This window comes from Grammomys surdaster, unplaced genomic scaffold (genome assembly GCF_004785775.1).
Source record: "Grammomys surdaster isolate TR1022 unplaced genomic scaffold, NIH_TR_1.0 66, whole genome shotgun sequence".
NCBI lineage: Eukaryota > Metazoa > Chordata > Mammalia > Rodentia > Muridae > Grammomys > Grammomys surdaster.
In genome coordinates, this window is record NW_021604568.1 from 8,408,870 (window position 1) to 8,422,673 (window position 13,804).

A 13,804-nucleotide genomic window follows, 5' to 3' on the forward strand; every position below is an offset into this window, starting at 1 on the left:
AAGAAGAAGAAGAAGAAGAAGAAGAAGAAGAAGAAGAAGAAGAAGAAGAAGAGAAGTTCTATGGATAGCAGTGAATTTAGCCAAGCTGGAAACTGAAAAATATTTCAGGTTTAGGACTCAAGGGAAATAGTGAAGCAGATTAACTTTTGGCAGCAAGATCTTTTTAAAACCTTTAAAATTGAAAACAAGTTTTTGATATGAGATATTTGATCACGTTTTCCTTTTTCTCTAATTCTCCCAGCTTCTCTATCATAGCTTCATGTTCTCTCCCTTTCTTACTTTCTCTCTAAAAAGCATATAATGCATAGACAGACAGATAACAGTATGATGAGCACTGAGGAGTGATCAGGACCACACAGCAGGAGGCAAGTCCCTTCTAATATGCTTCAGAGGAATGGCAGCTCATGTACTACCTGATGGGTGTGTAGGCCACAAAGCATGCTGTTGTGTTGTCTTTGGACTAGCTGTGAGGACAGGAAAGGCAGGAATCTAAATAAACAATTTACTTTAGTTCTGGAAACCAAATTATTCTAGTTTGGGAAGTTATCACAATTCAACCAAGATGGGAGAGCTTCATGAAATGATAAGGACCAGCTGTTCTTGCAAAAATCTTGAAAATTACGTTTACATTACAAGATCCCCATGTTTCTTCAATCAACCCCACAATTCATTCTCCATTCTTTATCCAACAACAAGAATTGCCAGGAACTGCTGTCTTCTATAGAATACAAATACAACCAGAAGACACCCCTAACCTTAAGTTTCTATTTAGTTAAAAAGACAAGCAAACAAACAACCTTGAGAAAAACTGTAAAATGTAAAAAGTGTTATATTAAAAAAAAAGGTAGAAAATGAAGAACCGCTGGAAGGCCCCTTGCACCTGAGATACTTTCTTGCAACCCTGGTTTATAGGTGCATAAAGTAGGAATACAAATTAAGCATTTGCTGATGATAAATCAAAAAGAAATTTATTTTGATACAATTCTTTGATACACATATAATTTTACCACTTATAAAGATGAAAACAGATTTGCCTGCTAACGAGATGGATATGGTGTTTATTTTACATGAAGAATTAAATCTTAACTGTAAATTTTGCACTGTGGGATATAGAAAGCATTTCTACATCTTCAGCATTTTCCAGAGTTTGGTAGTCTACATTTATAATCCTCAAGGCTGAGTATGTTATTTCACATAAATACATAGAACTAAATGTCAGAAATACATTTAGGGCTATTTCTGAAACGGTTGAAAATTTTGTCACAAACCGAAGCAAAAATTCAGTTTTAAAAATTTTATGAAACTCTTTAGTAACTCAAACCCAATGGTAATATCTAAAATCAGAGTCTATCAAAATATAATCCATAGATAAACTAACATGATGCTGATATACTGGGAAATGACTGTAGGAAGAATATTAAAAGTCTTTGGATTTTTTTTTAAACTAATATGTTATGCTTTTGCAAGGTCAGAAAGTTCTTGCAGTAAAAACACTTGACTTCATGACGGATGATAGTTGCCAATCTGGACTGAGGTGTTTGGGGCAGCATTGCTCCAGGTGCTACTGCACAGTGTGATGACACACTCAGTACAAAGAGTGCACGTGTGTGTTCAAATCCAAGGCTTCAGGGTAAATGCCTCCAGAAAGACCTGGGATACACTAAATATTTGATTCTGAATTAACTTCTAGTTATTACCCACCCAGAAGTTTTTGCTGCTACCAACTCATTCACGAACCTCACATTCAGGGCTATGACCCCATGTAGAGTCATGAAAATATGAAAGTATTTTTATAATAGTTTTTAAAACTACAATGAAATGGCATCATATTCCTCCTTCCCATGGCTGCCTCCAGTTCGTCCCATATATCTCTTTGCTCTCTATATAATTCATGGTGTCCTTTGGACAATTATCTATTGTTCAAAGTGTGGTTTGAGGACAGCATTGTCATCATCAGGGACACCAGAAAAATGCTGATATTTAGGCACCCAGGATGTACTAATGAGAACCTTGCTAGTCAACCTTCTCATAGGCCATATGCTTGGACCAGTGCCAATTCCTATTCAGCATCAACCCTGGGAAATGATAAAGCCCTGCTTGCAGCCACATAGTCACTAACTACTGCACCCTTTCCCCCTTGACCCTCACTATTTGTTATGAGTGTCATCTCACACATTACAAACTTTCCTACTTGTGAGCTTCTTAGAATGCCAACCTATTTCTTTTCCTTGTTCCCAAGACGTATGTGGGATTACAACATTCTTAGCACAAAGATGAAAGATGACCATGACTCTTGTTGTCGTCAACTTTAGTGTACTATGGCTTCTGTAACAAACTATAAATAAAATGGCTTCAAAATGGGTATTTATTATCTTACAATTCTGAAAGCCAATTTCCAAAATCAAAGGCTTTTTCAGGAGAACTGACTTTTCATGTCTATTTCACTTTTTAAAACACACAAGATCTGACTGGTGTATGCATGGTATGGGTTCCATATAGGAATTTTCATACAAATATATCATGTACTTTGACAGCATTCATCCCAGATTCTCTTTGTGATGACTCTAGGCATTTCTTAGCTTATGCCTGTCTAAGTCCAGTTTATACTTCTGTCTTCACAGGGCCTTTGCACTTACCTGACAGCCTTTATTACCTGTTACAGAATACTTCTGCTTTTAAGATCCATTTCAGTAATCCAAGACACTCTCATCTTATTGTTATTGACTTAAGTATGCAAGCTCCTTCTCCCAAGTGAAGTTTCAGCATAGCTTCAGGGATGAGGACATGTTCATATCCTATTGAAGAGCACCATTCAATCCAGCCTTTAGTATTTCTCACTCCTTTTCAAGAGTATTTACTGGCGACTACAGATATCTTTGGATGGTCTGATAAAATACATTATTTATACAGAAATAAATATGTATGCCATAAAACATATGGGATTTTGTTTAAAATTTAGATCACTCACCAGCAGCCTATATGTTAGCTCGAGTTGGTTACTTTTAACACAGTCTTGGTCCTTGTAAAATGGCAACAACTTAGAGTAACTCTGATTTTTCCTTGAGATTTGGCTAACGTAGACTAATTTTGGGTATTGCCTCTTTTGTTCTAGGTAACACAATTCTGTTAATTTATTTTGAGATCATCATCTAAAGTATCATTCATGTTGTTGAAATAGTCACTAACCTTGGCCACATGCATATAGATAGGAGCTCTTCAATGGCTTCTATTGTATACCCTCAGCTCTCTGAAGCTAATATCTGTTATCCAGTCTTTATGCCAGTACCAGAAAGAGTTGATCTTTCTCCCTGTTACATCTTATCTTATTAAACTCTACCTATCTGTAGACTGTCAGAATCTACTGGGTCCTGATTCTACCAGAAAGCATATTGATTGTTATTTCTAGCTGTGTGTCATTGGAAAGCTAGATTTCTATGGATAAGCATTATTCTCAAGTCTTTAGGCCATTTAATAAGAATGATGAACAAGGAAATGCAGACAACAGAACATTGCAAACTGTTTACCCATACCTCCTTCCTCTTGATTTCAATACGTTAATTAGGTGTGGTTCCACCACATCACTTTACTAGCTGCTTGGTCACATTTTAAATTTTTTCTTCAAAACTGCTCAGCAGATCCTGTCACCTGCCTTATTGATGTCCAGGTAAATCATGGACTTCGTATTTTCTTCTTTCTGCCTGGTAATCTTCTTATAGAAATGAATAGGATTAATTTGACATGATGTATGCTGTGAGCCATGAAAAAACTCTTTAGAGTAAGGAGAAATGTTTGCTTTAACATGACCAACATCCTGATACTTAGCTCATTCCAATCAAGGAAGGTTTAATGCAGCAAATCGGGTGTGAGCAAGTTAGGATTTTGATATCTGAGTAGACAAAAAAAAAAAAAAAGAGGTATTTGTCAAAATCATCTTCAATATTTTAGTTTTCTACTGGTCCAGTTATTAATTTAGCTATCTTATTGCCAGGCAAGTAGAACCTTATCATAAGAGGTAGCTGTTTTGTTAAAAGTTTAATGGAGCGCATATTCATACGATCCCAGAGGTGAGGATATAATATAATCCTGTAATCAGGAGATGGAGGTAGTAAGATCAGAAGTTCAAGACCATCCTTGGCTGCATATATTGCGGTCAGTCTGAGGTACATGAGACCCTGCTTCAGAAACAAACAAACAAACAAAAAACTTAAAATATATCAATAAAGTAAATGACTTGCACACTCTGAATAGATTCAGAACTAAATAATGGGAATTCCTTGGTGGAAGACATGGTGGTCTGTATTGGGTTTAGAAACTAATGTATTTAGCAAGAATAAAAAAGAAAAAGACATAGAAATGTCAGGGAAAAACACAGTATTAGCTATATATGTAGAATATTCTAGGCTCAAAGCTTCTAGACTTCTAAAACAAGCTAAGGTTTTAAAAAGACAAGCAGTCTTGATAAAGCATGGCCCTCAGTTTCTCCCTGAAAGTCCGTATAATCTTATAGATAAGGCTGTAAACTTTTCATTTAATTTTTATCTGATAATACATTCAAAGCTGTTTCCCAAGAATTATTTTGTTAGATGATCTACAAAACCAATCTTATTTTTCCCACATTTTACAATTTATCGTAGTCCTCACTCCCCTCCTGCAAGAATCTTCATCTTCCAGAAAGTCAAAGGGAGCATCCCAAGGAGAAGTTCCTTGATTATCAGGATAAGAATATCTAAGTGAGGGCAGAGACGAATGCAGGTCTGGTAATGTGACTGAAGCTTGCTAAAATGGACAGCCTCCAGTTCTTTGAAAGACTTCACTTGTTCTGAGTTCGCAGCATGACCGTCCTCACCTCCTCTCCATCACAGTGATAGATGCCTTGCACTATAATCTCATGACATGCCACCCTAGCGGAGAATTGATGGTCAGTCTTTTTTTTTTTTCATTTTTTTCTAGAATGATTGATCATTCATATTTATAGGCCTATCAACAACTGGGCTTTACAAAGGTCAGTATTGATTATCTGGACCACTCAGATGGCATTCTTCATTACTATACATAAATATGACTTTCTTTCATTGGAATGCTATGATTTTTCAAGGAAGGCAGAAAGAGAATAAGCATTCATATGAGTCATATAGTGGGAATTTCAATTAAATTGCACAGAGATGGTCACAGGATTTTAGCATCAGTAGGCTCATAGTTTTGTAATATATTTTACTATTTCCAGTATTCACAAATATGTAGATATGCATGTGAACAAGCACACACACACATATTCTATCTTTTTCATACACACACACACACACACACACACACACACACATACACACACACACACACATTGTTTTATAGATGAGGAAACTATTCCTATCACTGGACATGGGTAGACAGACTACTAGTCCTGACATTGTATGGACAGAGTCCATACAAAGAAATGTAAAATCTGTGATACAAGATGCAAGAACTGGCTCTGTGTGGGTGGTAGATTATTTAAATGCTTCCTATAAAGCACACACAGTAATTTTGAGAGATCCTAACCTACTGTGATTGACAGCCACTTGGCTGGAGATATGAAAACCCTGGACATTGAGTAGGGAGAGTCCATTCTGCTCAGGACCTCACTTTGGAGGGATAAATCGAGTCTAGGCTGTCCTGGTAGCCCCCTCTGCTTTTTTATTTACTCACACTGGGCTTGTCTTTTACATCCTTTCCCTCAACACTTAGAGTTTTTGGCCACTTCAGCCTGCGCTCCGAATGGCAGTTGGTGAAAGTGGACTACAAGTCTATCTTCAGCCGGCGCTGTACCAAGGAGGACTTTGAGACTTGGCACCTGCTCAATCAGGTACCCCTGCAGTGGGATGTGCTGGCCTCTCTAGCAGCAGAACTACTTCCATCTGGATTAAGTCTTCTGTGATCTGGTTGTCTTAGGAGAAAGGGAGGCAGAGTGTCGCTTGAACATGTGGGTGTGACTATGAGGGAAATAATTGTAAATATCCGGGCCCAACAAGGGTAGACAACTTAAATCCCAGGACTGTATGTACTCATCAGGTCTCTGAACCTTTTGGAGGAGAAGGTTTCATAATAACTTAGGATGAGTACCAGGCAGTTAGGAGGGAAGATAGTATGGAAGATAGTATGCTTGTCTGCCCTGCCATTTAGGAAGGTGAGTGTGTCTCAGGACAGCTTGGAGTAAGGGCCCTAAAGCACCCGGAAGAGGGATACTGAGAAAAGATGCGTGGTGGATAGGTCTAGTGATGGCAGATACTTATTATCATGTAGCATAGGCAAACTTCTCTATTTTTCCCAACCCTTGGGTTCTTGCACTTTATACATCTTTTATTCTTTTTGCCCTTGTCTAAGACTTAGGACTCTATTGTGATCATTTATGAGAGTGAAGGAGGAACAGAGGAAGAGTGAAGGGAGAACAGGAAGTAAAGAGAGAGGGGGGATTATACACATGAGATCAACCTCAATTTTACTGTAAAGATAATATAAACAGTAAAAACAGTATACCAGACCTTGCCTTCTTATTCCTTTAGCTGCCAAAGCCATTTGAATAATAGCATGCTAGTTTCTAGAGTCTGAAGCATTTGTGTTTTCCACAAAGTTGGAGAAGAGACAATATTACATAGACATCACAGATAAGATGTGTAGAGGGGTGGACCTTAGTGATTCTTTCATTGGATCACAAAAGATTAGCACATTTGTCCTTGAAACTTCTGCATGGCTACAGAGAAATGAGATTACCAGATTGAATAATACTAAAGACAAGTGGTTTTGTTGACCAACTAGCTTATTTCACCTCCTATGTGTTTTATTGCCTGTCTCACTATGGGCTTTCTCTTTAAGGGAGAGCCTTGTGTCATGGGGGAAAGGAAAATATTCAAGAAACGCAAGCCAGGTGCTCAATGTGCCCTTGGCAGAGAGTACTCTGGGTCGGTGGTGTCAGAACCCTGTGTCTGTGCGGACTGGGACTTCGAATGGTGAGTCCTTTGAAATTTCATCTTGAGTCACAACTAGATATTTACCTTGTGGATGGGGCTGGTGGAGTTTAGAGTAAAGTTAGACCCAGATGCAGGATGTACATCTGTGGTCCTTAGCTGATGGGCCAGGCAGGAAGTCTGCATCCCCTGAAGTGGAGACATTGATGGGGAATGGCAATGGTGCCTGAGCAACATTTCCTACAGCCTTTCTCTTATCCCTAAGGTCCAGTGAGTAGCTCTGTTAGTCCTGGAGGAGTGGGGAAGGACACTGGTGTGGTTTAAAGAGCTACTGTCCTAAGCAGTTACCTTCATACATGTTCTCTCAAATCACACTCTTATGTGTGAGCATGCTGTCTTCATTTCCTCTGATTTTTATTTTTAACTTACATATAATATTTGCATATATTTATAGGACAGCATACTAGTTTGTACACATGTAACACTGTGATGGTCATGTAGAGGTAACTGGCATTTTCACTTGCTTGCAGGTTGGTTAATTCTTTGTGTTGGAATTCTTTGGACTCTTTTATTTTTGACACCAATTCTGCCTTTAATGACAATGGAAAAGTACAACTTCTAGAATTCTGATATCTAATCTTTCCTACAATTGATGAGTCCCAAATATGAAAATTTCTTACCTCCAGCTCTCAGCTTCCTTCTCCTTGGGGAGATAAGACTGTTAATCTATATGACATGCATTTGGATTTCTAAGAGAGATGGAATAGTTAGTGTGGTTGAAGAATCCTTTTTACTAGAAGATAGTCATGGCCCAGTTTCTCCAGCTTCAAGCAAACCCACAGCCACTTATACAGTGGTTGAGATAAAGTCCCAGGAGGGATTGATCTCTCTTCTCCCTGCCTGGAGTTCCAGGCCATCAATGAGGTTCTCCCTCCAAAACACTCTGCCCCTAAAAGCAATTCTCTCCCTTTTTATAGCCCTTATTATCACTCTAACGTTAGTCTCCCCATTGTATCCCTAAAATCTTGGATGTGTATCTGCAACCCTAGCTACTGGGTCAGGTACACATTTTCTTTTTTTTTTAAATTCCAAATCAGATCTTATTATTCCCATACTTAAGTTGATGAATTCTTCTCTCCCTTAAGATACGGTACTGTTATAGGCCCTTTGGCCTGGTGTCCTTTTCTATCTAATTTACTTTTTTATTGATCTTCCTTCATTTGCTTTATTAAAGCCACAGGACCATCTGCAGTCATTAATCCAAGCTCATTCCTGGGAAAAGGAATGGAGGCTACAACGTTTTCCCCCAAGTTTCAGTATGGCTGATACAGCCAGGTTTCTTCAGAATTTTTAGCATCTTGGAACTGCTGAAGATGCATTGTCCCATGTATATATCCTGATGCGCTCTAGCATAGTACCCTGCTTTTGTCTGTTAATTTTCACCCTATGACGCGATGGTGCTTTTGAATTTCTGTTATCATCTGTCTTTCCCCAGTAGACTGTAAGTGTTATGAATGTAGGAGCTTTTGCCCTCCTTCACTGTTAAAATCCCAGTGTCGACTCCACAGTAAACCTTTCACAAAGAGTTGTAAGGTGTTTGTGAATGTTGTTCTTAAAAGAGTCAAAACTTCCCCAGTTTTGGGAACATGTGCCTCGCCCTCTGGTCTCAGGTAGATGAATGCTTCCTCTGTACTCAGTCAGAAGCTGAAGTTCCATTTGATAATATATATTCATTATCCTCGGGTAGAAGGAATAGCTAGTGTTCAGACATCAGCCCATAGGCAGAGCAGGAGATGGGGCAGTGGCAGGGGCATGTTTGGTGTTCTGTGGTGCAGAAGAGCAAAGAATACTGCAGAGGGCAGAGCTTCTAACCCTACACAGCAGCCTCCCTCCTCCCATCTCCATTTTATCTAACTATGGTCTGGATGCCACCTTTTTATTCCTGAATTACTAGAACTCTAATGGATGACTGGAAGTCACTTGTGTAGGGTGATCAAGCCTCTCCCCTGTCCATTCTTCATTCTTTCATAACCTGGCTTCAGCGAGATTTATTCAAATGAGATGTACCAAACGGAATTTGAAATTTAAACATCAGGGTCCTTTCTGTGTTAGAAGAACTTTTGAAAGCAAAAATATTTTCATGGCTGGGAAAATATTTTTAATTAGGAACAACAGACCAGCATATAATCATATCAAGTAGAAATATAATGTGGATAATGTATTTCTTACTTTTTTCACCGTAGAGACAAAATGTCTGAAAGAAGCCACTGTAAAGAAGCTGTTATCAGGGCTCATGATCCTGAGCAGGAATAAGCGCTAGGTGTCTGCAAATAAGAGGAGCGCAAGGAAAAGAAAGCAGATAAGAAATCAGGCTGGCCTACCCCTAGTGACTCACTTTTTCCATAGAAGATATACACCCTAAAGTTACCACTGCCTGCCAACACACCACTACTAGCTCGGAACCAAATGTTCAAGCTGATGCGCCTATGTGACATTTCACATTCAAAGCGCAATGGATATCAACTTATTCAGACCATGAATTTCAGAGTACCTTGAGTCCTTCCCAGATGGAGTCCACTGAGGTCCACTCCCTATGAGAATGTCACACTACAGATTTTCACCGTGTTTCCTAGAGTCAAAGTAGACTTTTACCCACTTCCAGGAGGACTCACATGTAAGGTTAAAGAGACTATAAAATAGCATTTCTTTCCTTAACTGATTCTATTTACTGGCCAGTATAAAAATCCCAACACTGACATTTGTAAGGTTTTATTTGGGGAAATTTTCTTAATTTCTGTGCCTTTATTTCTTTGGCCTTGAAATAAAAATACATAACATGCATCTCATCAGGTCCTAGGGAGAAATAAATGTATTAGTAAATGAATGAGGGTAGATCATTAATATAGATAAGGCGCTTACCCAAGCTGTTTACAACATAAACCTACAACATATGGTAGCTGCTGTCGCTGCTGGAGTTGGAATCTGTACCCCGGAGTTTAAATGATCTCCTAGGATTCATATCACATACATCAGAGCTCATACCTCCATGTGAGCACTCTTTTCAAGGCCGTACCTTTGGGTGTTAAGCAATTATTCTAATGCTAGTGACAATACTTAAAGTAGTTTTGAGCCCTGCTGTCATCAGAATCTAAGTAAAACAGGCTGTAGGGAAGAGGAGGGAACCCTTTCAAAGCATTCCGTGGTTCTTAGATTTGTGCTGCTAGAGGTCTCACCCGCACTCCAAGTACTGTGATGCCAGTGTCTTTACCATTGCCATCTTAATGAGAAGCAAATGATCAGTCTGTTCATAAGTTACCTAACCATAGTTACATAAGTGGGAGAGGCAGAATTGAGGCTCAAACGAAGGGATGGCTAAACCTTATCTTGCCGATTCTATGTCATCCGTTGTTCAGGAAACCACGTAGGTCTTATTACTGGAGATTCCTTTTATGTTTGAGAAGTAATAGGGTCTCTACATTTAGTTCCTATCAAATTAAAACTCATCTCCAAATGACCCAGGCTGATTGCTCTAAGTGAAGCTTAATACAGACTACTTCATTAACTCTAAAGACAATTTCAAATAAAAAAATTACCGTTGCTAGTGGAATTGTAATAGGTATATGGTCTCCAAGTAGACATTATGGCATTATATATATATATATAAGCTACTGGATTTTTACATTTCTATTATCAATCATACATTATATTAAAAAGAAGGCAGAGAAAACTTGCCATCGATGCAGGATCAGTCAAAATGAGAAACCTGGTCTTGATGCCTGGTAACCCTCAAATAGCAATAACAGAGGTCATGTGACCTGTGTGCTTGTACTATTTCTGTGTATGGAAGCAGCAGTTTTTGATGCTATTAACAGTGGTTTAGTGTTAACATTTGAAATTGTTCTCAAGTGTCAGTATTGGCTTAAGATAGTTTTTCACCCGTCTTACTCTCTTACTATCCCCCTTTCTCCCTTACCCCTTTCCCTGCTCTCTCTACTTTCCTGGTTCTCTCTCTCTCTCTCTCTCTCTCTCTCTCTCTCTCCTTCCCAATTCCCCTTCCCATGCCCTAAATAAACTCCATACTACAAAAAAAAAGAAAAGAAAAAAGAAAAAAGGAAAAAAAGACAGTTTTTCACAGCTGAGGGAGATGGCTCAGCAGTCAGGGTATGTGTTTCTCTTGCAGAGGACTGGGGTTCAGTCCCCAGCCTCCACAGGATGATTTACAAGCATCTGTAACTCCAGTTTCTCTGACCTCCACAAGCACTAGATATATACACAGTGCTGATGCATGAATGCAGGCAAAACACTAACACACAAAATCAAAGAAATAACTTTTTAAAAAGTAAAATAAAATACATTTTTTTCGAGTCTAGTTTGTCTTGGTCTTTAGTGTTAATCCTGGGAAGCAGCATGTGAGCATGGTATGACAGTCTGACTCCTGTAGTCCCCTTCTGGGAGTTCCCAATTCAGTCAATTCCAGCCATTATCACACATATTGCATTCGGGTGTGCCCCTAAGCCAAAGTAGACCTCTTCTATGTTGCCCCAGGTAACATGTAAGGCTCAGAGGGCAACAGAGAGTACATTACTTACTTTAGAAAGTTTAGGAAGGTTGTAGGCTGCAAGTGGTGTGTTTAACATCTCCATATCGGCAAGAGCTAAAGGACACACAGCCTGGGTTTACAAACGGAAGCTAAGTTTGCTTTAAGGTGATATTTACTGAGCCTCAGAAGTATCTATCTGTAGAACAAAAGGTTTAGGTAAAAAGTGTAAGCATCACCAAAGACTGAAGTTTCTACTTAGAAGCTTAAAAGATTCCCAGGCTCTTCACAGCTGGCTGTGAAGTCTTCACTAGGGCACTGTTGAGTCACTGGAACAAATTCCCACTGGGAAGAGAACCAGGTTGCCAGCAGAGTCTCAGATGCTAGAGGGGGGCTTGCTCTAAAGCTTTGGGAGGGTCTCCGTAGAGGCTAGCCCTCTTCGAGGGGAAGGTATTTGCCAGTGATAAAACAGGAAGCAGTTGCCCTTATCCAATCCTTTTGCTCATTCAACAGTAGTTTTGGTTGAGCACCTATTAGATACCGAGTGTTGTAATAGTCTTTTACAGGAGTGATCTTAATTTTCTTATCTAGCTCTTAGAATAGTTAGGCATTTTATAGACAGAAACAGACATAGAGAGCTTCATTCACTCAAGACAATAATATTCTAATTTCTGACCTAGAATGTCATGATAGATTCTTCCATGTTTAGCAATAGAGTCATATCCACAGGGTGAGCTTATCCAGTGGCGAGGCAAAAGACACAGCAAAGAGGATTTGGGGTGCCATACATCATTTTAGGTGTCCCTACAGTCAATTGGGCTTTGGTTTTATGTATATAGAATATAAGTGAGTATGCTTTTGCTTTCTACAGTGCACAAGCCAAAGTATAAACAAGGTAATAAACAATGTATAAATAAAAGTTACTGTCCCAGAAGATGACATAACAGGAAACAAAAAAGAAGATAATAAAGAATTGAGTTTTATGATCCAGTACTGAGTCCATTGGAGTAGCCACTAGTCACATGTGACTGTTTGCATTAAAATAAAATTAAATTAAAATGCAATTTCTTAGCTGCTCTGGATGGTGGTTATCATAATGGAGCATAGATGTATGAAATATTTTCACTGTAGAGGGTTCTGTTAGACAGAGCTGCTTTTATCACAGGTAGAAAGGTGCTTAGAGCAAAGAGATCACTGGACAAAGAGATCACGTGTAATTATGGATGGCTTCTCTCAGTGAATAGTAGTGGAGCTATATCAATTAACTAAATAAAATAAGTATATCTTTAGGGAAGTGAGCAACAGACTGCCTTAAACAGAGCAGATATATAAGCAAGTGGTTAGCAGGGAGGAGAATAAGGCAGATGACCACAATGGAATTAGATCAAAAGAAATGCTTAAGGGATGGTTGTCTGGTTTTCTGAGTAATTTTTGGCTAAAGATACAATGATCTCTTTTTCTATGGCTGTGTCTGGCTGGACTCACTGGGTGGGTTTACCCAGTGAGGATGGTGAATGTTATTCTTGTGCTAGCTGCTCCTGTTTTATGAGTGCTCCTACTGTGCCTGAAAAGAGCCACCCAATCCCAAGCCCTCCTCAAATGCACCCCTAGAATGGAATCAAAGCATCTGTCAGTCATATGTCCTACAGTCTCAGCAGCTAGGTGGAGAAGTAGAGGGAGAATGGGGTCAGAGATACTGGGCTGGCCTGTGCCTGCGCTGAGATGCACACAGACACAGGGTTGTTGGGAAGAGGACTTGGCCTCCTAACTGGTGGAGTTTCAGAATGGGGCTTAGCTTAGTAGTTAAGAGCATACACTACTCTTGCAGAGGAGGTGATATTATTTCCTAGCACCCACATTGTGCGGCTCACAAGCACATGTAACTCAAGCTCCAGGGGATCCAATGCCTACATAGAGACACTGGACTCATGTGCACTTTCACATGTGTGTGCATGCTTTCACATGCGTGTGCATGCATGCGTGCATGCCCTCATGCATGCATGTGTGTGTGCACACAATTAAAAATAAAATAAATCTCTTTTTTGGTTAAGTTTCAGAATGTTCTTGCAGGTAGAGTCCACCTTCTGATTAAGTGGTAACCCTCAGGACTATGCTAATGTTAAACACAAATCAGCAGTCTTAATCACCACTATATGCCAGGAGTAGCTTTCTGCCATGTCTGGCAAGTCATTCATCTTCTTATGTTTCTTTACAGTCCAGAGCTGAGGGGTTGGATCCTTGGATCCATGCTACAAACTACCCTTCCTATGCGCTCTCTCTCTCTCTCTCTCTCTCTCTCTCTCTCTCTCTCTCTCTCCCCTCTCTCTCT

General features: G+C 39.4%; 1 protein-coding gene across 1 annotated transcript in view; it reads left to right on the forward strand.

Moving 5' to 3' along the window:
- Nucleotides 1-13,804, forward strand: part of Sorcs3 (sortilin related VPS10 domain containing receptor 3) — a 590,390-nt gene that overhangs the window by 527,680 nt on the left and 48,906 nt on the right. The window contains exons 15-16 of the mRNA XM_028775206.1: nucleotides 5,722-5,839; nucleotides 6,847-6,980. Coding sequence (XP_028631039.1) covers nucleotides 5,722-5,839; nucleotides 6,847-6,980 — 252 coding nt within the window. The remainder of the gene's footprint in view (nucleotides 1-5,721; nucleotides 5,840-6,846; nucleotides 6,981-13,804) is intronic.